Raw genomic sequence first — 23201 nt, forward strand, 5'->3', positions numbered from 1 at the left:
CTCCATTGGCTAAAATTACTAAACCCCCCTTGGAAGCAGGAGAAGAGGGGGGAAATTTCAGGTTGTTTAAGCCTGCAGGAGAGAGTGAAGAAAGATAAATTACCACCGTTTTGAACCTGGGAACGGGCTGCCAGGAAGCGACGTTTTGGGAAAGTTCATTGACTGTGAATAAAACGTATGTTGACAGATAGTCAAATAAGAGAAACATATTGATTCCAATGTTTCCTTTTTCACTTAAAAGGAGCAAAATATCTGAAAATCGAAAATAACTTTGTTGCTGGACCTGCTTGTAAAAGGACAGATACAAATAGAAATTGTTTCCCCTAGAGGGAGCTTTTGAAACTGTTGCAGGAGTGGAGCTGGTGAATTCTCCAGCTGCAGAGATTAAAGACCGTGAGAATTAGACATTGATCTTGGACAAGAATGTGGATGAAAGAAGCCTTAGTGATTGCTTTTTGCAAGACAAGTGCCTTATTGGAACAGCTTTATGAGAAGATGGATGTGATGATTACTAAAAATGACAACTTTGGACAAAAAATGACTGATTTGGGACAAAAAGTGAATACTTATACAGAAACCACTCAGGAACTGACCCAGGAATCTGTTTTGACATGGCAAGCTGTGGAGAAGATAAAGGAGGAGGTTGTTGTTGAACCTCAAGTAATACAAGTGGAGAGAGCCTCGGCCTTGTATGAACATAAGCTGTTGTTTTTGATGACCGAATCTGGAGAAAGCCAGATTTGGAGAGATGGAGTCCCACTTGGATTGGAGAAGGAAAGTTGGATAGACCCACTTATGCAGGGACGTTCTGGCTTTTGGGATCTGGTTTTGGGCCGGGGGGAGATTGGAGTGGTGGGTGCCCTCAACTGTGGAGGAATTTTGAAACATGCTCTGAAATATCCTTTGGATTTTAGTTCTGACTATGGAGAATGGGCTGACCTGTCGAGAAGGGATAAAGACATTGTTAGGTTGGAGTCTCCCCGAGATCTACTCCTCAGTGCTAAAGGAAGGAAATTAAGAACAAGATCAGCAGAAGACAAAGTAAAGTGCAGGTATAAATATGAAGATCTGCAGAAGGGACATGGAAGAGAGTTAAGAGCCTCGGACAGAAGGTCACCAGGTTGATGGACTATATGGAATGGATAGAAAGGACTGACAGAACCCGAGACCAGGGGGAAGAGACGGTGGATGAAGATTGGAAGAAAGTTTTAAAATTTATTTAGAGAAATACTGTAAAATTAATGAGTGTTAGAAAAATGTTGGAATGAAACTATACGGCTTTAGTAGAAATGTTATAAGGAGTTATGTACAAATAAGTTTTAGGGGTTTTTTATGGTAAGATAAGGTTAAAATAAATTAAGACAATTAAATGATAGAAAATAGAGAAAGATGGAAAGGATTTGCTGAAATAATTAATAACTAGAATACAAAAAAGGGAGGTGTGAGGAGGTCGATGAAACAAGTTAATGAAAGATAAAGATATGGAAATATTGGATGGTTTTTTAATTGTTTTTGTTTTTATTTTTGCTTTGATATATTGTGTGCTTTGTTCTTTTTTTATGTACTGATTTGTATTGTTTAATTTCTTTTTTCTCTCTTTTTCTTACTTTTTTCTGTAATCTTAAATTTTCAATAAATATTATTTAAAAAAAAGAAAAAAGAATTTCACAGGAACTTCATTGCCTTTGAAAACTCAGTAACCCAAAACTGGTTAGTTTGCATACAACCGTTTTATATTAGACTAGAAATCCCACGTTATTATTTGTTTCACTCCCTCCCCCTCTATCTTATCCATGGAATTTCTCTCTCTTTTATAAACTTTGTTTATAAGTACATAAGAATGTGGCATAGTCATTTCTGGAAAGTATGTCTGAGTGAGCAGAGTTCTCTACTGCAGAAGTGTTTAATTATGGAAGATTAAACGTCAAGCCAGCCCTGCTTTTTATTATTGAGGTTCATAGCATCTCTTCCCTTCCCCTACCCCCAAATTGGCCATGAAGTCTCTCTATTCCTTCCTTTCTTGCAAGAACAGTTGTCAGTCCCTCCTTGCCAATGCCTGATACACTTCTGGGTCCACAGATGGGTGGGGCTACATTGGCCTTTGCCTTTTCATTTGCAGACATGGGAGGAAGGGAGGGAAGGAGAAAATATTATAACCACAGAAAGCAGAAAGTTGACCTAAATTGCTGGACAATACAGTGGTAGTGGAATGGAGGAAGTTTTATGGGGTCTCATACAAGGTGGCATACACAGCATACATTTAAAGCGCATAACTCTTCCCCCAAATAATCTTAGGAACTGCAGTTTAAGGGAACTGGGTATTGTGATGCCGAGGAATAAACTAGAGTTCCCAAGATATATATGTCATATAACTAACATGCTAGGAACACAAGGCTCTGGGTTTTAAAAGTATTGTGAAGGTGTAACAAATTACTACTATATTATCTTTGATTGTAAATGGTGGAGTGCAACATGTTAACTGGACCTTTGTACCTTTGCAAAGTTATGGGCTCAACGGAGCTGGGCTCCAAGGTCATTTTTCAAAAGCAAACTTGAGAATGGGACCGTTTGAACTGTTGACATGGAAGTGCATGGAAGCAGGTGTGTTCAAAGCCCAGGTACTTATTTAAAGCTCTTATTCTTAACATCCGTGTCCTGAATAACGAATTCAAGATGGTGGGAACCAAAGCAGAGTGACCAAGAAACAAGAGGGAGGTTGAGCATGCTCGGCTGAAATCTGCAGATGTACAAAAATATCCTTTAAATATAAAATCTAAAGGGGATCCCCTCTTCCCCATCAATACTTAGCTCAGTGAGGACAAAGCATGCTCCCTTGTTGTTGTCAGATGGAAATGAAAAATGTGAAATATATGCGGGGAGCAAAGGAATGGCATATCCTGGAGGGAGGGCAAAGCTGACTGGCTAGCTGGAAGTGTGAACAAGAGAGCTCATGTTAGGGAGGAGAGCGAGCGCCACGTGGCATACAATCCAGAGTAAGGAGTTCTGCTTGCACAATGGAACAGTCCTGCCTCTTCCTCTTCCTGCCTGCTGTTCTGGAGGTTCTAGAGGAGTGGGGCAAAGCCCTGATGTGCTAGTGACGAGTCCTTGCTCTGGCTTCTGCTAGCATAATGGGTTAATTGAATCTGTATCATGTGATCAAGGTCTTCCTGTCCTGAGTCCATTCAGCCTAGCATCCTTCCTACAAGAATCAGATCCTAATAATCAGATGATCTGGCTCAGTAGGGCAGCTCGTGTTGTCTTTAATAATATGTGGTTCATACTGTTACTAAATCAGATACATTAGCCTAGCCACAAATTGTAAACGTTTTAACATACAGTACTGCATTTATGTTAAAACAGTCTTCAAAGAGCCCAGAGAGGAATTTTAGTCTAAATGTACAGTACATGGGAAAACAAACAAGGGCTTTAGCAAACCACAAGCTAAACTGGAGTCAGAGTTCAATGCAGTGGCTAAAAAGCGTTTCCAAATGGGTTGAGATTCTCTTTTTTGAAGAAAAAAAAACCAAGCAAATGGATCTGTACATTGGAGGTTTATTTGAATTTTTTTTAATCCTGGGGGGATGTTGTTTTAAAATCTATTTTGTTTTTATTGTATGACTGCAAACTGCCTTGAGGCTTATGTGAAAGTAGTAATGCAACCCTGAGCTGCATCAACAGAAGTTTTGGTGTCCCGTTCAGGAGTAATGGCACCGCTCTAGAATGCTTTGGTTACTTCACCTGAGGAACAGGGCGCTACAATTTAAGAAAGAGGGCAACAAAGATGATGAGTGAGCCTGAGACCAAGGCTGATGAGGGAAGGTTGAAGGATCTGGTTTGACTGTGTGGGGCAGAGCGGACATTACATATTTGACAGGTTGCCACATAGATGGAGCAGATTTGTTGCTCCAGAGCATGTAACCCAAATACAACATTAGGAAGAACGTCCTGAACTGTTTGGACAGTGGACTGCCTCAGAAGGTGGACTCTCATCTATTACAGGTTTTTAAGCAGTTTTTAAGCTATCAGCACTAAATGCACTTTGATGTTCTTCAAGCTCTTTGATTCTAGCAGCCGGTACAGTAGGTAAAGCTGAGAAACCAGTCCTTCTTGAAAGTGTTCTAAGTGAGCTTCACAGCTGAGCAGGGATTTGATTCCAAGTCAAGAACAGAAAAGAAAAAGGATAAGAGAGGAAGGCTGTGATAGGAAGACGTAGCAAATGTAAAAGGCCCAGATAGGAGAAATGAAATAACTGGCTGGTTTGAAAAGAAAGCTGAAGGAGGATGGGGGAAGAAATTATAGGAGATGGGTAAAAATCCTTTGAGAAGAATGTGGAGGTGGGGAGGGGAAGATATAAAAGAATAAGCTTTCTGCATTTTGATTCTGATTCAGCAAATTCTGCCTAAACAGGCTGAGTCACAAAACCTCCAGAGCAAATGTACTGAACTTGAGGAAAGATGAGCTCCTAGTCACACACAAAATGCTTCAGCAAAGAATTTAGTCAATTTTCTAACATGGATTAGGTATCAGTAAAAACCATCACCAGTAATTATCAAATTCTGCTTCCATTTTGTGAGTGGTTCTGCTGCTGCATCACTGTTCGCCACAGCAATTTTCAGCTGTCTCAAGTTAAGGCAAATTGACTATCCAGGATTCTGGCTTTACGCGCCACCCCCAGAACATAAACCCCATGTAAGTTGAGTCTCACCTTTATGACAATTTTAGCATTTTTACTCTACATGTTAAACAAATGCAGGGAACAGGCCAACAGGTCACTGTTTCCCAAGTTTACGACGGATGGCATGTGGCAAATGTATTCAGCACATTACGTTCCAATAGTCAATTTGCATGATTTAACGTTGCACCCAGAAACTGCTACGTTAAGTTTTAATTGCAAACTGCTTGGAGGCCTCTGTGCAGCCCAAAGACTAAATATGATTTTCCCTCCATCTTCAAATTATCAGTTTCCCTTCTTCTTTGAAAGACAAAACAGATACTGCTCAAATTAATGCATTCACCACTTGCTACTCTCTTCTGCTTGTTACAATGTTACACATTTTGTGTTTTCATATTGTAAACCACCCTGTAATCTTTGGGTGAAGGACAGTATAGAAATTTTAATAATTAATAATAATACTTACTTATTCCAAGCTTCAAGTTTGTCAAGATAACTCAGCACTTCCTACCTCTGAAATATCAATCTTTTAGATCAGGAGTGGGAAGCCTTTATTAGCCTGTGGGTCACATCATTCCCTCCTGGGCGACCTTTGGGGACGGGCAGCAGAGACAATGGGCAGAGGCAAAATGTGGGTGGAACAACAAATGTGAACTTTACCTTTGGACAGTAGGCTAGCTTCCACATATATATGCAGCCCCTCTCTGTCCTTCATCCATGCAAGAGGGGCTATAAGAATTCAAGGACACATTTCAAAGAGTCAAAAACTAGTAGAGGAGGATGAGAAGCTGGGCCGGAGTGTGTGTGGACTGGGGAGAGTCCCGAAGGCCAAAGAGAGAGACCTGGAGAGCTGCACTGAGTCCCCTTAGCCTCAGGTTCTCCACCCATTTTAAACCATGATGGAGTCATCTCCCTTAAGGTTGCCGGGATGTCTTTCTTGTTGATTCCAAGCACAAAATGATTCATGACTTAGAAGTTCATTCTGGGGAAGGAAGTTGCTTTAAAATTGTGCATGAAATGGAAAGAAACAGACATTTAGGGAAAGAGTGTTTTATTTTTAAGCTTCTATGAGGGTTTTTACAAACAGAGTAAAAAAAAAGCTTTTCAAAAGTAAGCAAGAATGTCATTTACCTTATACTATTGTAGGTATGTTTCTAAATCCAAAAGTTCCACTAAAATTGACCAGACTGGCCTCGCTGCTTGGAGGCAGGCAACTACTTCTGACAAGCTGTTTGGACTGCTGACGGGGAGGTGGGGTGCTGACTAGGAAAAGGAAAGTCTCTGTTCTAAAATTTGGTGCATGCCAAGTAGTGGGCAGTGAAATTTAGGACAGTGAAATCACACTCAGATGTGACTAGCAATCCATAACTGGAAATAAGTGACACTGAACTGTCCTATGTTGCTGGACTGAACCTACAAGGATGGGTCCCATAGGGCACAGAAAGGAGTGTTTCACAAAGACTCTTGAAGACACCCCAGGGAGATACTATTCTCTTATTATCTTTTAAAATCCAAGGTACAACTGATATTTTAAAAAGGGCAACTGCTTGATTTCTGATTTCTCAGCATGTAGGAAAATCAATGAGCTCAGCAAATTATCCACTCACCCCCAAAACTGGCCAGAGGGCCTAGGGCACTCTAAGCCTGAAATCATTTAAATTCAAATCATAAATCAGAACATTCCTCTTCTGAGACAAACTCCAGTACTTACTTTATTGGAACTTACTCAACATGTTATCCCTGGGATAAGCCATTTCTATGCTTTCTGAATGTCATTATAACATCTAGCATACTAAGCCACATTAAACCTTTTCTTGCCCGTGACAAATGGCTCTGGGAACAACTGGTGCTGGTGGGAAAAAACCCTCCAACAAGATAAAGAGGGTCCATTAACTGGACATTAAACTGGAGGCTAAGTAAGGAGAGCTACTAAGAAAATGGCCTGCTGTGGGGATAGGAAGGAGATGGTTATGCTATTAAAAACTCCACAAACTTCCAAACAAATAGCTGAAATACTTTGGTATATAGAGCAGTACTTTCTTTTTGAAATGGTTTGGTTTACAGCACCAATGTGAAACTAGAGCCAAATTATTATTTTTTTTAAAAAAAATTAAGAACCACTCTACAGGTAACTATATATATATGGTGACAATTTTGTTGTTTTTAAGAAGCTCCCCTTAAGCAGGATAAACAAAACAGGACTTCTCTCCAGACCTGATCCCAAAGTTCTCAGAGATAACCATTTCTCCAAACTTCACTGTGTGAGTGTACAAACCATCTCTAAAACTAGGATGTGACAGAAACAAGTAATGTGAACTGTCTCTCCTAAGTCCCCTTCCTCTACCTACAGGCACACCCCATCAGTTCATGTTGCATACCAATTCCTATGCTACCATTCTGAAACATTGTGTTCTTGTATTTGGGCAAAATCTACTACAGCTACAGAGGAACAGTATTTCCTCTCTACTTAGGAATAAAACTCAATATTGACAGAGTGTCTACAGGTTCTCCAGCTCACCTCCTGGTCAATCTTCCTCTTTTACAGGGATATAAATTTTCGACTGTAACTCTTGTGAATCAGGTGTTTGGAAAATAACCTAGAACAGCTTGATCTACATTAGAAAAAAAAAATTCTTAAAAGGTAACTGACTAGCATTTGTTCTACATTAAAATTCCAAAGCCAGCAGGCAAGCATAAATATTCAACTTATCAGCTTAATTATCATTTTAAAGCAAATTTCATGAATTCTTCAACACAGAGTTTGGTCAGTCTGCATAATCATGATTCTCTTGATTTCCAGCCTCAGTCCTTCTTCCAATATTACCTATGAGCAACTTCACCGACTCTTAGCCTTATGATATTGAATCCTGGGAATTTTAAAGTTACATGATTCCAAGACTTCGCGTGCCCAACCACAGCCCGAGTATTTCAAGTCTCTTAGAGAAGAATCAAGCACTGGAATTAATTTGGACTGTGGTCTGCAACCTGAAATTAAATCTGTTTGTGATGCTCCATTCCTCTACTTTGAGAAAACAGTCTACTCACCAAATACTATAAATGAAAAATACACCCTCCATAAGAAGTCAAAGAAAGGGAAGTTTTAAAAAATAAATTAAACACACACACACACAGTTCCCTGTGGGCAATAAATAAATGTGCACAAAAGTGTAGCTTTGATTACTTGGAACTAACATGAGGGAGGTTGGTTGAACAAGCAAAGCTAAACTGCTGGCCGTCTGAAACATTCCGACTGCTCACATGAGTACAGCATTGTCCTGGTGGATGTCCATGATACAAAGCTTCCAGATGTTTCCGTGACGCCGATTTCAGTATAACAGGTCAGCAAAGGAAGATACAGCATTGGAGAAGATGCAAATTGGCTACTAGTTCTATGGTGGCTGCAACTCAAGTCAATTTGGCTGCCACCACTCAGAAGCTCTGCTCTCAAACCCCTCTATGAAACTTTGGATCATGCCCTTTTTAATGAAAAGGCAGAAAAGCAAAAGTTTGGTGGCTACAAAAATAAAACAAAATACAAAAACAAAATCAAGCAGCCCCTAAAGCTTAAGGTGTTCAGGCAGTCCTGAATCAAGACAAGTGACCAAATTTACAAGTAATCCAAAGTTAAAGTCCCTTTCTGTATAAGATAGAAGTTACTTCTATTTACTTTAACATGCAAATTTATAATATATGGTATATAGAGAATATAGTGAAATGCTAATGTCTAGAATATAACCATCTACCCAGCTAGTCTCTGCCTTACCTTTGGCATGATTTTTTTTTTACAGTTTTGTTTGTTTTAAAATCCCCCATTTGAATTGCATGCACCACACGCTGCACACCTGTGCCCCACCCACCCCAATATCCCCACACACTTTAAGAGCAGATGTCAGGCAGGCGATTGTAAACATTTAGCCATCCAGATTAAAAATAACATTAACAAAGATTTGTTCTAAATTAATACATTAAAAAAATAATTTAAAAAATGCAATAAAACTGCATTTTTTCCTCAATTTTTCTTGAAAAGACATCCCATGTTTTTGAACGTTTGAAAAAGCCTTTAACGTTTCCCAAACCTATCCCACCCCTGTATGCTCCCCCCACCATGGCAATCTAAATTATAACCTTCTTTTGAGAATGGAAAACACCCTTTCACATTTGAGAGTTAGGCAATCTCCTGATAAGAGGTTATTCTTGCTTTCTCTTGAAGTAAAGGGAAGATGAACCAGGCTCTTCAAGAGGTCAATTGTTTTTGGGTGGTCTGCCGTGTTTGAGAGCTTCAAGTCCAAAGGGAAATAGAATACTGTATCCAAACTCATTTCTTGAAAGGGACAAATGTGCAATTTTTTTAAGTGAACCCAGAAGCTTCCCGCTTCAAATGCTGAACAACAATCTAATAATTCTGAACCTCTGAAAATATTATGTTTTATAATCTACCCATCCCATTTTTTTTTTTTGAACACTTCGGCCATGTTCTCCATCAGGATAAATTTTCAATTCACGAGAAATATTTTCAATTTTGAATTTTAACCTTAATTGACATTTGCATAACTTCTTCTTTTTTAAAAAAAAAAGTGATTTAGTTCTGGGACTTTACCAAGTCATTGTACTGCGTTTCATCTAATAGTCATTTTATAAATACTCAAGTACAAACTTCACTATGTACTGAAGTACCTGCATGCAAACAGTCTAATTCCCTTGAAGACCCTTGCTGGTATCTTTTGCCTTGCTAAGACAAGAACACAAACTCAGACACCTGGAGAAATCTCTTGGTATCTCTTCTAGCTACTGCTCTGCTGTACATATGATGAAATGTGCAGGAAAAATCTCATACGTCACATTTCCAAACATGTAGGCAAATTTATTTCACAACTTTGTGGGAGGAGCACTTCTAAACCTTGACGTCTTGAGGCACTAGAGAAAGGAGAGCCAAAAGATTTATATATTTATTTAATGGCTGGAACAAGCTTCCAGATGGAAAGTTAAAACAGCGCAAGGCTGAAGTTACTTATTTTAAGCAACTTTTTTAAAAAAGGGCTCTTTTCTTAAATTCCAAGTTCACAAGATACGACACAAATGTTCAATAAATATCCACTAAAAAAATCAACAGACAAAATAGCTTTTCAGGAGTTACATTACAGGAGGCACTTATTCATAGGACCTGACAGTTCCATCACTTGGAATCTTAAACGGAATAAAGCTTTTAGGAGCAGCAAAGCAGATACCTACAAATTCTTAAACACCAAGAGGAAACAAAACCCAAAAGCCATCTTTAAAGAGAAAAATCTCATCGTTGCAAAGCCAATCCCATCATTAGGGGCACCTGCTTTCCATTAGCACTAGAAAACCCAGTGCTCTAATAACATTCTTGTACTCTCAACTATCTGCCAACCAATGCTTCTTGATTTAAGATTTCCAGGGCCTAGCACTAGGGCTGTGGTGCACATCTAACCAATTCATGCTGGCAACTGCTAATAAAAAAGTTTTGAGAGGCTCTGTGCTCTAAAGCTAAACCATGGTTTTTAGGTCAAGCCAGAAGGTAGATCCACTGCTAGTTCCACTTTTAGATATCAGCCACTTTGGAAAGGTACCAGTGCCAGTTGTCATACCATGTATCACCAGTTCTCTGCCAACTAGTATACTTCATTTGCTAAAGTACATTTCATAGAAGTCCAATGGAAGAACAGGTTGTAGAGCCAAAAGGAGGGCACACCCAGCTTTTAGGACAAGGCAATAAAATGGCTCCCATTAGACTGCTTCTACTAACCCTTTCTATTTATCTCTTTCCCACACCTTCTGTACTTCCCAGTACACTCCGCACATTAACTTGACACCACTTTCTTCTACACGCAGCCCAGTGCCATTCTCAACTTGCACGTGCTGTTCTTCCACCTGGATCTCGAGTCCAACTTTTCACACTTCCAATATCTCCTGTGTTCCCTCACCTGCGCCAGCATTCTCTACCCAAGGTGCTTCACTTCCCCGACAAACACGCCCAGACCTTTGATGACTACCAGCCTACTTTCCAAGATGAATTCTCAAAAGCAGTGATTAACTCCGCAATTGCTGGACTGTGCAAAAGCAAGCAGAAGGGTGAGGGCCTATCACTGAGAAAGACAGGCCACCCTGATCATCTGCGGAGAAGACTACTGCAACTGGTCCTACTGGTCACCAGGGCTTTAGTTCTCCTATGAGTTTCTCATTACATCTTTCAGCCACTCTACCTTGTCCTCTGCTATAAGGGGTTTTAGCCTCTCCCCACTCCTTCTCTAGGCAGTTCAATATTTTGACAGTGTACTGCTCTTCTTGTCATCTTGTGGAAGATGCCCTAGAAAGCATGCTTTACTCTTCTCCAAACCATTTTTTGTGTGCAAGTGACATCTCAAATCTGCATCTTTATGGGATCATTCTTGTATCAATTTGAAGTTGGAAGGCCTGAACAATTCCTAACCAAAACACATTTCTGTGGCAAAATGATCTCCTATGCCCTTCACCCCGACAGATATCTCCAAGTAGTCTTAATATGAGCTTTCTTGATATTTTGCTCAAGGGAAACACAAAACTGCATTTCTACTATGTTTGTCCTCTACCCAAAGAGCTTCCAATACGGCAAAAAGATCTTGCTATTGAAAATAACAAAGTCTTTTGCCTATGCGGAACTACCCATTTATTTATTTTTTTGAAAAGCACGACTCAATATCTTGAAATCAAAACCATGTCTGGATGTACATTACTGACTCTCTAAATCAACGTTTAGGAAGTCAGCGAACATCAGGCATGCATTCTCCCCCTTTACCCCCACCCTGTGTTGGTGCAGAGATCCTGGTTAGTTTCAGCTGCAATTCCCCATTATGTCTGAATTGGCAAACTGTTATTTTACTAACCAGGATCAAACCATGGTTTATTATTACTGCTAGAGAACTGTAACAGCTCAGTTTACTATTTCAGATCCAATGGGAAACTGTAGTTTATTCTAACAAGATCAGATCACTAATGGGAAAGGTAAGTGTGTGAGTTTGTTGTTTGTTCCTGGTTCTCAAACTATGGTTTAGCACACTATTTTCAAGCTACTTTCAAACTGTGGCATAATGTCTTTGGAAAACACTCAGATTTTCTTAAAATTCTGGAGAGTTTAGGAAGACATCATAGCCAAAGTTCACAGAAGAGGCTAAATAAACATCTTGCTGAAGCCTCCACAATACTAAAGGAATTCATCTTGGAGGCTAGGCATCTCTTAAACATGCACCGCAGTACCACCTTCTGTTTTTCATTAGACACCCATAGGTAAACTTCATTGCTTTTCCTACTCCACTTCCATAAAAAACATTAATATTCACTCACTGTTTGGACGCATCTTAAATCTGAAACTTGCTTTCTCTGCTCACTGCCCTTTAGTTTTCACCAGCTTTTCACTTCCAACTTTCTCTCATACAGCAAATGTCTTTTCATATAATACACTCCACCCATTTTCTTTTAGGCACAAAACCACCTACTCATAAAGCCTGTGTGCAAATGAAATTGCCTTCCTTCATATTCCGAAAATGCTGCCACATTAACAGTCACTACTGAGGTCAGCAGAATAACTGAACTTCCACACTGTGTTGTAACGATGTCCCAGTCACAAGGAATGAAGACCTCCACCCTCTCAGGAAATGAACTCTCCATGTCCTCCAAGCTCTTTGGTAACTTGCCTCATTTTGTTAGCAACTATCCACTCTAAAAATCTAATCAGTCACAGAAAACACCCTACTTCTTCACAAGTCAAGCAAGTGCACTGCCCCAATCTCAAAGGACCCTCTTGGTCTGGTCTGACTTTCTGGCAGGTTGCCCAGCACCCCCAAGCACTTTGTAGGACATGCCCAAACATGGATTATGCTATAACTGCTCCTCCCTCCACTAATTCTGCCACTGAATGTACCTAATTTTGGCTCCCCTTGGAAACATAATGCAATATAGGAGCTCCCCCTTGGAAACAGCCAGAATATAGATGGAATCGTGTCTCAAGGAGTTGTACTAAGCAGACAGCCCAGCCTCATCAATGACCACAGGAGCATCTCCTTTTCAGGACATCCCAAGTACTGTTATGACTTTACTCTAAAACTTCTGTGTGCGTGTGTTGGGTTTATGAAGTTGATCTATACATCTAGTATAGTATGGCATCTGACAATGCAGTGCACCATCATGCCTGCGCCACAAGTAACCACACTAACCCAAATATCCATAGGATTGAGACAAGAGCTAAGATTATGGTACTCCAACCTTTGCTAGCAAGAGAAAGCAGGAATAAGCCTCACCTTCAGGTTAACAGTCAGAGCTTCAGTACTGTGCTTTAACCTCTGGACTACCTGAAATGCAATTGTTATTGGCAGAATTGACCCAAGAAGAAAACCAGGATTCATTCCCAAAGTCTCTGACTACCTCTCTTTCCCAAGGCTAATGGTGGGAATTGTTGCCCCTAAAGGTTTATATGACAACTTCAATGACCCAGAGACCTTGGTGCCTACAGCATGGCCCCAACACTTTGGGAATGCCTGTCAATTAGAGGTGACTGGAATTCTGTCCCTTCTGGCTTCTTATCCTGTTAAAAACACTAGCAGAAAAAAAGCTTTATTCTGAAAGAGTAGGATTGAGGAGGGCGCTCAGCCTTCATCCTCCAAGCCTTTTGGATAATTTAGAATCCCGCCTCTGAGATTTCATGAAGTCTGAGCATCTAGACAGACAGTGCAGATTCTAGCCCATAATCTCCAAAGAGCAAACTCTGACCAATTCTCAACTGGAGATACACACTTGTGACCAGTTAAGAATCGAGTCAATTAAGTCCACAATAGGGCATAAATGTGTTACTATTTAAATATATTAAAGAATCCCTAAGACACAGCAGTAAGAATCATTTGGGCTGAATCTTTTTTTAAAAAATGGCTTTCTTGATGCCAGGATTATCTTTTAAGTTCTGCTTTTCCTTTTCTTAAATACTGGAAGAAAATGAACAAGCATTTATCCTAGCACCAAACACACACTTTGGTAAATAAAACACCACTGACAAAACTTTGTTCACGCTCAAAACAAAAGATAGGAACCCCTGAGTTCAAAAAGAATTGAAGAGGGAAAAAATCACTTTAACTGAGCTACTCTTGGATGAGAATAATTCTCAAACCTACACTTTCCTGTCTCCCCAAGCCCTAAAAAAAAAATGAAACCAAGACAACAGCAACAGCTAAGCTCAGAATCTAAAGCAGCAGACGACCCATCGACGTCCAGCCCCATTCCCCCTCAGCAAATACAATCCCAAAAACACAAACGAAAAAACGAAAAACAAAAACAGACATTAATAACGCAGGGATGGGTGAACGGGTGCAGCAGGCGGCCCGCAGCACCACAAGTCCAAACTTAATAAATAAGTGGTAAAAAAAATATCTTCTTTTTCCTTTTGTGTGTTTTGTGTCTGTTCACAGTGCGTGAGCAAGGGTCACTGTTGAGCCTCCAGACAAGGTGGAGAGAGACAAGCAGGGAGCAGCTGTCACTTCGTGGCAACTCCGGGTGGCAGGCGCTCAATCACAGAAAGATAACAAGCACAGGCTGGAAAAGGCCTTGTATTCTTGGGCTGCCTGGTGCCAGAAATGCCAAAGCCTCTAGAACACACCCACATTCCAGAAAGACCAGACAGCCACCCCATCTCTTCATGGCAATACTGAAGGAAAAGACAACATGGGCAAGGGTGATTTGAGCAGGTGAAGCAAACAATTCATGCCACTGAAGAGTTGCTGTTGTGAGGGCAGGTGTCTGTTGTGGTGCTCTCTCTTGCCCCACCTTGCAAGCTCTGTCTGCCAAGGGGTCCTTCCTTGGCACAATAGCCACTCTACATGGCTACCTGGTGAAGAATGGCAGGTGGTGCTGGCTAAGGATGCTACTCGTGCGGGGTGACTCTGTCTTAGCCATGACATCTTTGAACCAGGACGCCACATCCACTTCCAGTGTCTCATAACGCTTGATGAAGTTATGTTCCTGCAAAGGAACAGGCAAAAAGAGATGGAAAATAAGCAAGGAAGTCACACCACCTGTGTTATTTCTACAGAGCTGCGAGCAACGGTTGTCAGCTATAGCTAAGCAACAAGGAGGATACACAACAGCAGCAAACACAAGCAGGGAAAAATCTGACCAAGTCAAATAAAAAAGTAAAAGAACTTTCCCTCTCTTTTAAAGAAACTATGTGGAGAAAAGAAAGGATGTCACTTTATTAATCTCAGCTTCCATGCCAGTTGGCACAAACTATTTCCAAGAAATGTTACTGGTTATTTCTAAACTTTAAGGGTTGGCAGAAGCACCCACTGTGGCCTTTTTCCAAGTCCTGGGGGATTTTTTAAAAATATTCACAATGAAAGAGGTGTGACCAATACTCACAAGTAGCTTGTTGTACTTTGGTCTCTTCCTGTGATCTTTAGTAAGGCTAGAAATAACAGAAACACACATTCAAAACACAGGATCAAATTTGTTTTATGGAGCAACCAACACGGCATGTTTCCACTACATGATACATAATGAATCCTTGCAAACAGAGCTCATATTGACATAGGTCTACTCTAAGTTTCAAACTCTCTCAGCTAAAAAGGATGAAGTCCATTATCCTTCCATACCAATAATCTTTCAGGGTCAACTTCCTATGCCCAGTATCCCACGGCAGTTTGCAACAATCTTACGTGAGGTTGTTTGATGGAATCCAGGAGTGGCAAGTTGGACACATAAGCTCAAAGTTAACTGGAACAAAACAATCACTATCAGAAGTAGATTTTCTGTTTGACCATTTGTGGAATTGTCAATGCCAGTTGCAAGGAGTGCAATTCATTTACAGCTGCAGATACAGCTGCCTAATTGTTGGAGTGAATGGAAACAAGGAAAGATGGGGAAATGTAACTAACTTACGACATGTTACTTTTTATTTCCATGGCAATGAAGGACTTCCTACACCTTTAGAATCGGTACATCAGACACAGAAAAGAGATAAGAGCCTGGAATGTGTAGACAAGAAGAGGTCATACACAAAGATGTGCTAGCCCAGAATTTAAGCACAGCTGTCATGGAGGCAGATATGGGATTTCCTTTCTAGGTGGAAATCACCAGCACAGGTTGAGTTCAGTCTTTAGAAGAGCATGGTACCAGTTGGAACAAGCAGAACAGTTCCAATTCTTTTGCATACACTATTAATGGTCTTGAAGATAGGGTGCCCTAGAATGAACATTAGCCAATATCTGAGAAAGCAACTGGTGTGCAAGAGTTCAGCAGGAAACCAGCTGGAACTGCAGGGCTTCCTGTCTATGTAAGAAATGCTGAAGCAGCCGCTCTACATAACATGAATTTAAGGCACATCACTCACCAGTCTTTCACAAAGGACTGGAAATCCACAGAAAATCCCATGTTGTTTGGGAGAAGGGGAGGATCTTCCTGCAACACCTTGGTGAGGACTTCAAAATCTGTTTTACAGTTCTTGTAGGGGAACTGACCTGTAGCCAGCTCAACCTGCATTAGGGGTGGTAGAGAAATGAAGAATAAGTGCTTAAAAATGGGAATAATCTAAAAAGCAGTATTATCATCAGCATCTCTTCAATGATGCTTCAGTGATGTATATTTGCATATAAGCCGCAGGGCAGTTTACAACAAAAGCAAATAGATAAAAATCCATACAAACAACACAATTCTAAATGACTGTACAGAAAGAGACGAGAGCAAGAAAGGGAAGAAATGTGGAACAGAATGATCACTTGGCTTATCCAGCCTCAACAGCAGCAACAAAAATGGGGTTCAGGATAGCCAGAATTCAGGCCTCCTTTGAATCAGTTAACTCCATTAAAAAAAATTGAAGAAAAGAGAAGAAAAACTCACCCCAAAGCTTATTGCTGTTTATGTCATGTATTAAGGACTGCATACATTAAAGGATTGAGATATGATCCAGAACCTGAAGAGCCCAACAAGGGTACACAAATTCCCTTAAAAATGGGGAGCAGGTTTTACTTACCAGAGAGATGCCGAGGCTCCAAACATCTGCACGTATATCATAATCTGGTTTTGAGGGATCAGGGGGATCTATTCTCTCAGGCTGGAAACAAAAAGATTATTACAAATTCAGTCAAAAATAAAACCTCTTTGCTACTGGTCTCTTACCTGTACCTAGCAAGATCCCTCTAATTAAAGAAGCCAAACCATGGGTGAAATTGAATGTAGAACGAAGTGGTGTGTGGGTGTGGGTGTGTACACAGAATGAACGCCACTCTCACAACAAGCCTTCCCCCATCCTCCTAAACCTGTTCTGGGGGTTCCTTCAACCTTCCAAAGCAGATTTAGGGGGAAGCACATGGGTACATGGGGAGAGGAGGGAGAGTCTCACTGCATGAGTGGGCCTTGTTCCGTGCACACAAAAACTTAGCTGAATCCCACTGGATGTTGCTAAGACAAAATGCAGGCTGTTTTGATACCGTAACAGCATCTGCGTAATAGCTGCCATACAGTTTCCCAAAAGCTCAGGCCAAATCTAGTGACAACTTTCTGTAGTAAAATGCAAGTGATGGAATTCTTAGTCCTGGAGAGAAGTTATCGAGACACATGGTGCATTTCAACGGCTGCAACGAAGCAGGTCTGGCCTACAGCACTGCTAGGATGAGAGACTGCTAGGGATCATACCCAACCCATGCAAAGCAGCTTGGAGGAAGTATGACATAGAAGTTTAACAAATAAAGAGTATTTAATTAAATCATACACAAGCTATTCTGAGCAATTTGTAGGAAGAGCAACATACAATGTCACTTTTCTTTTTTTTTTACTCGGTTCCATCCCAGCACAGCAAGATTCCTGCTGCTGTTCTCTCGCCATCTGCCCATCTCTTACCGCCATATATGCTGCGCAACCAGCACTCCGGGTTTTGGCTTTCGAGTCCACCAGCCTCCCACTGATCCCGAAGTCACACAATTTGATTTGCCCCCTCTCATCCAACAAGATATTTGAAGGCTTCACATCTCTATGGATGACACCATGCTTCTCTTTCAGATAGTAGAGTGCTTTGACAATCTGAAAGCAACACAATGCAGAAGAATAAACCGTTGCTCCCTATAAGGAAAACAACTCAGAACTAGTCTAGAACTCATGATACCCTTTTATCAACGTGCCTGGAAAAACATGTGCTGCTTAGAGAACAAAGGTTATGCACTCAGCAATCAGTCTGAGGCTTTCGTGATACTTGGAAGAGATAGTTTCAGCTATCTGGGGCAAAACGTCTTGTATACACAACAACTTGTGGGGAGACAGCGTTACAGCACAGCCCTTCAGTCATGCAGATTACCAAGCAGTTTTCAGGGATACCACTGGGGAAAAAGAAAGGTGGCATGTTCATGAACTGTTGTTACTATTGAAATGCTGTTACTATTCTTGGGATCCGAAGGTGAGATCTTGGGCTTCATAGTTTTCAGTGGGGTGTTATAATACTTGACTCTTCAACCGAGCCCTAGATTTTACCACATCTCATTATGCAGCATCAAGGGGGGGGGGGGGGCAGATGGCCAAAAGGAAATGAAAACAACCACACAGAACAGAGCGCCCAGTCCTGGGTTCCAAATTTTGCCAAAATCCACCCAACAGTGTAGTCATTATTTAAAAAATCTTACTCCCTCTGCTGTCCATAACAGCATTTTGCTCCAAGCAGGGAAGCTTAGCTCATTTCTGTGAGCCAAAAGAGAAACAGACGTGTGAGGCTCAAGTAAATGGAGGAGAATGGTATGTAAAATAACAAATAACAAGTGGAGAATGGTTGTTGTCCCTTCAAAAACAGCAGAAAACGCAGCTGAAAAAGAAAAATACCTGGATGCCATATGCAGGAAGGAGTTTGAAGCACAACGCATCTCCTTAAAAGCCATGATCATGGAAACTTGGAAGCAATTAATGGCTCCTCTGTGTCACAGACAAAACAAGCCAGATTCTAGCTTGCCATGTTGTGTGGACCTGGACTCATGGCTTGTTTCCTCCAAACAAACCTCAAGTGGTAACCCAAGAATAAACCTTTGTTACCACTCATCAGTTTGGAGGAAACAAGCCATGAGCCCAAGTCCAGGCAACATGACAGGCCAGATATATGGCTTGTTTTATCTGTGAAGCTGCCACAGCTGAAGCAAGGAAGGAGTACTATTAAGTAGTCTATACCAGCATGCTATTCGTTCTATGCTTAGCATGACATGTGAACTGGGCCAATGTCTAGATGGGGGAAATGTGGGATCTAAATGAAAAAAGCAAAAGCAAAAACAACCCTCACCGCCACAGTCATCTTTCCCAAGATCCTCTCAGGGATTGGCCCTTGGATTCGTTTTTTCAGCTTCTCTGCACATGTGCCCATTAGCTCCATGGCTATAAAAACATCAGTCTAAAGGATGGGGGGGGGGGGAATAAAATAAAAAAGTAAAAGTTAAGGTTATTATGATGTGGCTGTTCTAAATACATTGAAAAATACAGATGGACTTGAGAAAACAGTAGCATCGCCTTCATTTACATTTGTGATGAAAGTTCCAAAGCACTGAACAATGTAAGGACAGTCATGACTCTTCAGCACCACATCCAGGTCCATCAGAATCCTCTTGTTCTCCTCTTTGTTACCAGAACGACGCATTTGCTGAACAGAGAAGAGAATGGGGATTAGGAGCAGAAGTGGAAAGAGCCAAAAGAGTCGCGGGTGATCATGCTTTGACCCACAAAGGGCCTCATGGCCCTTAACTGCTTTATGATTAATTCACAGAGCGTCACTACTTTCCATCAAAGTAAGTTAAGGCCCACTTAATCCTGCCCAACTGGATTCTCTCTCAACAGCTGACACAGGAACCAAATAATCTGTGGCACCTAAGAGTTTCACCAGCAATGAACCCTCTAGAAGTCCAACTCTGCCATTTCCTTTCATCTTAAGGTATCTTCCACTCAACACCCAGTAGATCTACCTCACCTTCACAGCTATGATGTGTCCAGTCTTCTTGAAACGCATTTTCCACACCTGTCCACACGTCCCACTTCCAATCTCACCCAGATTTTCTAGGTCATTGATTTCTGCTTGGTATCTCTGTGAGAAGATGAGCACATAGAGAAGCTACTCATCAATCCATTTTATATTGAAAAGAGTGGGGAGTTGCTTTCGGTTAATTCTTAATATACATCAGGCTTCAATATATTTTGAACTGCTGCACCTCTCAAGCCAGCTCACCTGCCCTCCGATGGTCAAGTAACCCGTTTGCTTCATGATTTCCTGCAGTTTCTGATCAATCTCTATACTAGAAAGGGAAAGAGAAAAAAGGAAAAATATTGTGTTTGCTTCCATTTAGCCATGGCATACGAAAATCTCAGAACCCTTCTCTCTGCAGAAACAGGCTCCATCTCTGTGGAGAACCACACATTCCTCTTCTCAACACGGGCATCTAGACAACCCTATGAACTAGTAGATCTCCATCATGAAAGAATTTCTAATATGAATTCAAAGCCAGCAACTCACAAGTCACTTACATAACAAGACACCTCAATCCGCAGATCAGAGAAGTGCAGGTTAAATCATGAGTTTTTATTACCTGTTGAAACCCAAAAAAGCAGCAGGTCCTCTACTAACTCCCAGGGCCATTACTGTATATTTTTGTGTGAATGCTATAAATCACTCATTTAGCAGACAAGCTTAGCCCGTTAATTCACAAACAGGACAGTTTAAACTTTGCATGGGCTGCTACTGATATTACATGATATTACAAAAAAATAATGCAACTCAAGGCAACTAGGGGTTATGAAAGTTCCGTATCTACCTAAAAAAGATGGTTTGAGACAGGAGCCCTTTTCAAAAGCTCTGCCTCTTACATCAAAAGAACAGTGTGAAGCAGCTGTTAAGACTGTGGCAATAGCAATAAGCAACAAGATTAAAGTGCCTAGAGAACATTCAGTTCCCCAACACGCTATTATCCACGGCTGTACAGGCACAAGGACAGCAAACGCTTCATGTATTGTGCGCAGACCTGTCTGATCAAATGGCAAGCACAACATAAAACCTTTGCTCCAAACTGCTTCCCTTTCTCAAAACAAGCTGGTCCCTCCTGTCTCAATACAGCAGAGAAGATGAGCACAGCACCCCAGAACCTGCCTCATTTGCTCTAGTTCTGCTTACCTCTCCATGCTCTTGTTCATGTGGAAGGGGGGCTGAGGAGGCAGGCCCAGAAAGTTTCGGGGGCGTGACGGATGAGGGTGATGATGCTGGGGCGAGCTGTCCAAAGAGGTGGAGCGGCTACTTCCATCGTTGGCTAAGGGAAGCTGCAATGCTGAGAGGAGAGGAGAGGAGAAGTCAGGCAGGGAGGCTTCAATGCATGGGCTCCTGGTTCAAGCTAGGTTCCTTTGCAGCCCAAGCCCACAATGTTTCTAGTCTTGAAGGCAGAGGTGCTAGAAAACCAGCCTGTGGTTCCAATAAAAAGTCAGCTGTTACCTTGACTTCAGAGGTGTCAGCTTAGCCTTACTGTACTCCCAAGGTGTTCTAAAATCCCATCTTCTCAAATCTGTGTGGAAGCCACAGCTTTTAACTGTACCATCCTGGGGATAGCTCTGTCTGGGCACAATAAATAGGTCTTCCCCTGTTTTCCTGAGAGGGTGGCCAGGCTTCACTCATATGAGGATCCATGCAGCAAGTTAAACTGGATTGTTGATGCCTATGCATATATTAAAACAGTAGGCATCTGTCGACTGGGAATAAGCCATAAACTGGCATATTCATGTTACATTGGTAGGCACCAGTGACCTGCCTGGTAGGCAGATCAATGACTGTGTGGATATTATACTGGCAAGTTTTTTGCAGTCTTAATCTGGGCCTAGGACCAGGAGGGAGAGTATGTGTGGTTTAAAATTAAATCCATTTTTAGAAAGAACCTGCTTCTGGAACTACAGATAAAGCTGCCCATCTTGCCTAGTTTCTTTGCCCAGGGGCTTGTGCAGTGAGTGTGATGTGAGATAGCACCAAGAACTTTCTTCCTGCTAGGTCTTAGCACAAGCATATTTAGACAGAGGTCTCTGCTAAGCCTGAAGAGAGCATTCTAAGGGCAACTATCCATTTTTGAACCAATCTAAAAGAGGGGACCCTTCAGGGCACCTAGATCAAGAAACTGCAGTATCCTGGGAATAGCACAGGCAAGCAGAAGTCATGCTGCACAGGTTTTAGCAACATCTGTTAGTAGCTGAATGGTTAGATCTAATCTTTCCAGTACAATTATTTGATACTGCAATTCTTCCCATAACCTTTCATATTTTACCTGGTTTCCTGTGTCTACACAGGTTTTAATCCAAAAACAGGAAGACACAGCGAGGCACACAGCCAGAGTACAACAATTCTACACAGACATCCCAACTCAACTCCACTTAGCTCAGAGGCTAAGCAGTGCATCATGAGATCAAGCAAAGCTGCAACTCATATTCTTGGTGCCATGGCTTATTTCTAAATATGGGAACAGGAGTGTCCCTTAAATCAACCAGTGAATAAGTCGTAGTGCTGGGGTGGGGAAGCTGTGACCCTCCAGAAGCCGGAATCCAACTTGTATCATCCTTGATCAATGGCCATGCTGGCGGGAGGTGGGAATTCAACGTCTGGCAGGACACAAGTTCCCCACCCCGGCCCCAGTGGATTTGCTTGCTCATTTGAAAAATAAAAAGCTCAGCCACACACAATTTCCTTCATCAACCTCAACAATAGCCCTTGGCTAAAGTAGAAATACTGGCTTCCATATCGCAATCTCACCATTAACAATTACAAGGTTGCTCAATGGAACTCAGTAACAACGTTATTTTTTAATTTTAATTTCTGAAACACTTCTATCCCGCCCCCCCAAGGTTGCAAATATTAAGGTGGGAGAGGCAGAGAGAGAAGTGCTGCTACTGTCAGTTAGTTATGATAGGTTGCCGCTACTAAAGTGGATTCTCAAGTACCAGTTTCCTGATACTTGGGCAGAAGTGATGATTTCAAGCAGGAATTATGGTTCAGAAGAATTGTGCCAGGTTCTATACAAAATACTTAACAAGTGAGCCCACTCTCAATGCTTGGGCAGCCCTCAACTTTCACTTCGAGAGCAGCTGTGTCAGCCATGAATAACAGATCAAAGTGCAATTCAACATGCTAGCTAGAATTCTGTCCTGGGATCTAAAGAGGTATACAGTGCTACCTCTGGATGCGAACGGGATCTGTTCCGGAGCCCCGTTTGCATCCTGAAGTGAAATCAACCCGCGTCTGCGCGTGCATGGGTCACGATTCCCCGCTTCCGTGCATGCGCATGACATCATTTTGGGCATCTGCGCATGCGCAAGCGGTGACACCTGGAAGTAACGCGTTCCGTTACTTCCAGGTTGCCGCAGAGCGTAACCTGAAAATGCTCAACCTGAAGCATATTTAACCCGAGGTATGACTGTACTTTTTAAAATATAAACAATGAAGCTCTATTACGGTAGCAAAATGTACACCTTCTGCTAAAAGAGCTCCCTTTATATTGCATCCATAATCCTG

General features: G+C 41.5%; 1 protein-coding gene across 3 annotated transcripts in view; it reads right to left on the minus strand.

Moving 5' to 3' along the window:
- Positions 1-5706: 5706 nt before the first annotated feature.
- MAP2K7 (mitogen-activated protein kinase kinase 7) overlaps positions 5707-23201 on the minus strand; it is a 35169-nt gene continuing 17674 nt past the window's right edge. For 2 of the 3 annotated variants that reach the window (XM_081181660.1, XM_081181659.1), the window contains 10 exons: positions 20832-20982; positions 19893-19959; positions 19638-19751; positions 19194-19313; positions 18960-19067; positions 17546-17725; positions 16680-16760; positions 16041-16183; positions 15071-15116; positions 5707-14674 (listed from right to left, as the gene is read on the minus strand). In XM_081181660.1, the coding sequence (XP_081037786.1) occupies positions 14537-14674; positions 15071-15116; positions 16041-16183; positions 16680-16760; positions 17546-17725; positions 18960-19067; positions 19194-19313; positions 19638-19751; positions 19893-19959; positions 20832-20982 (1148 nt within the window). In that variant the 3' untranslated portion in view covers positions 5707-14536. The remainder of the gene's footprint in view (positions 14675-15070; positions 15117-16040; positions 16184-16679; positions 16761-17545; positions 17726-18959; positions 19068-19193; positions 19314-19637; positions 19752-19892; positions 19960-20831; positions 20983-23201) is intronic. The other variant, XR_014004797.1, reaches the window with a different exon arrangement.

This window comes from Podarcis bocagei (assembly GCF_964188305.1).
Source record: "Podarcis bocagei genome assembly, chromosome: 2".
NCBI classification, from domain to species: Eukaryota; Metazoa; Chordata; class Lepidosauria; order Squamata; family Lacertidae; genus Podarcis; species Podarcis bocagei.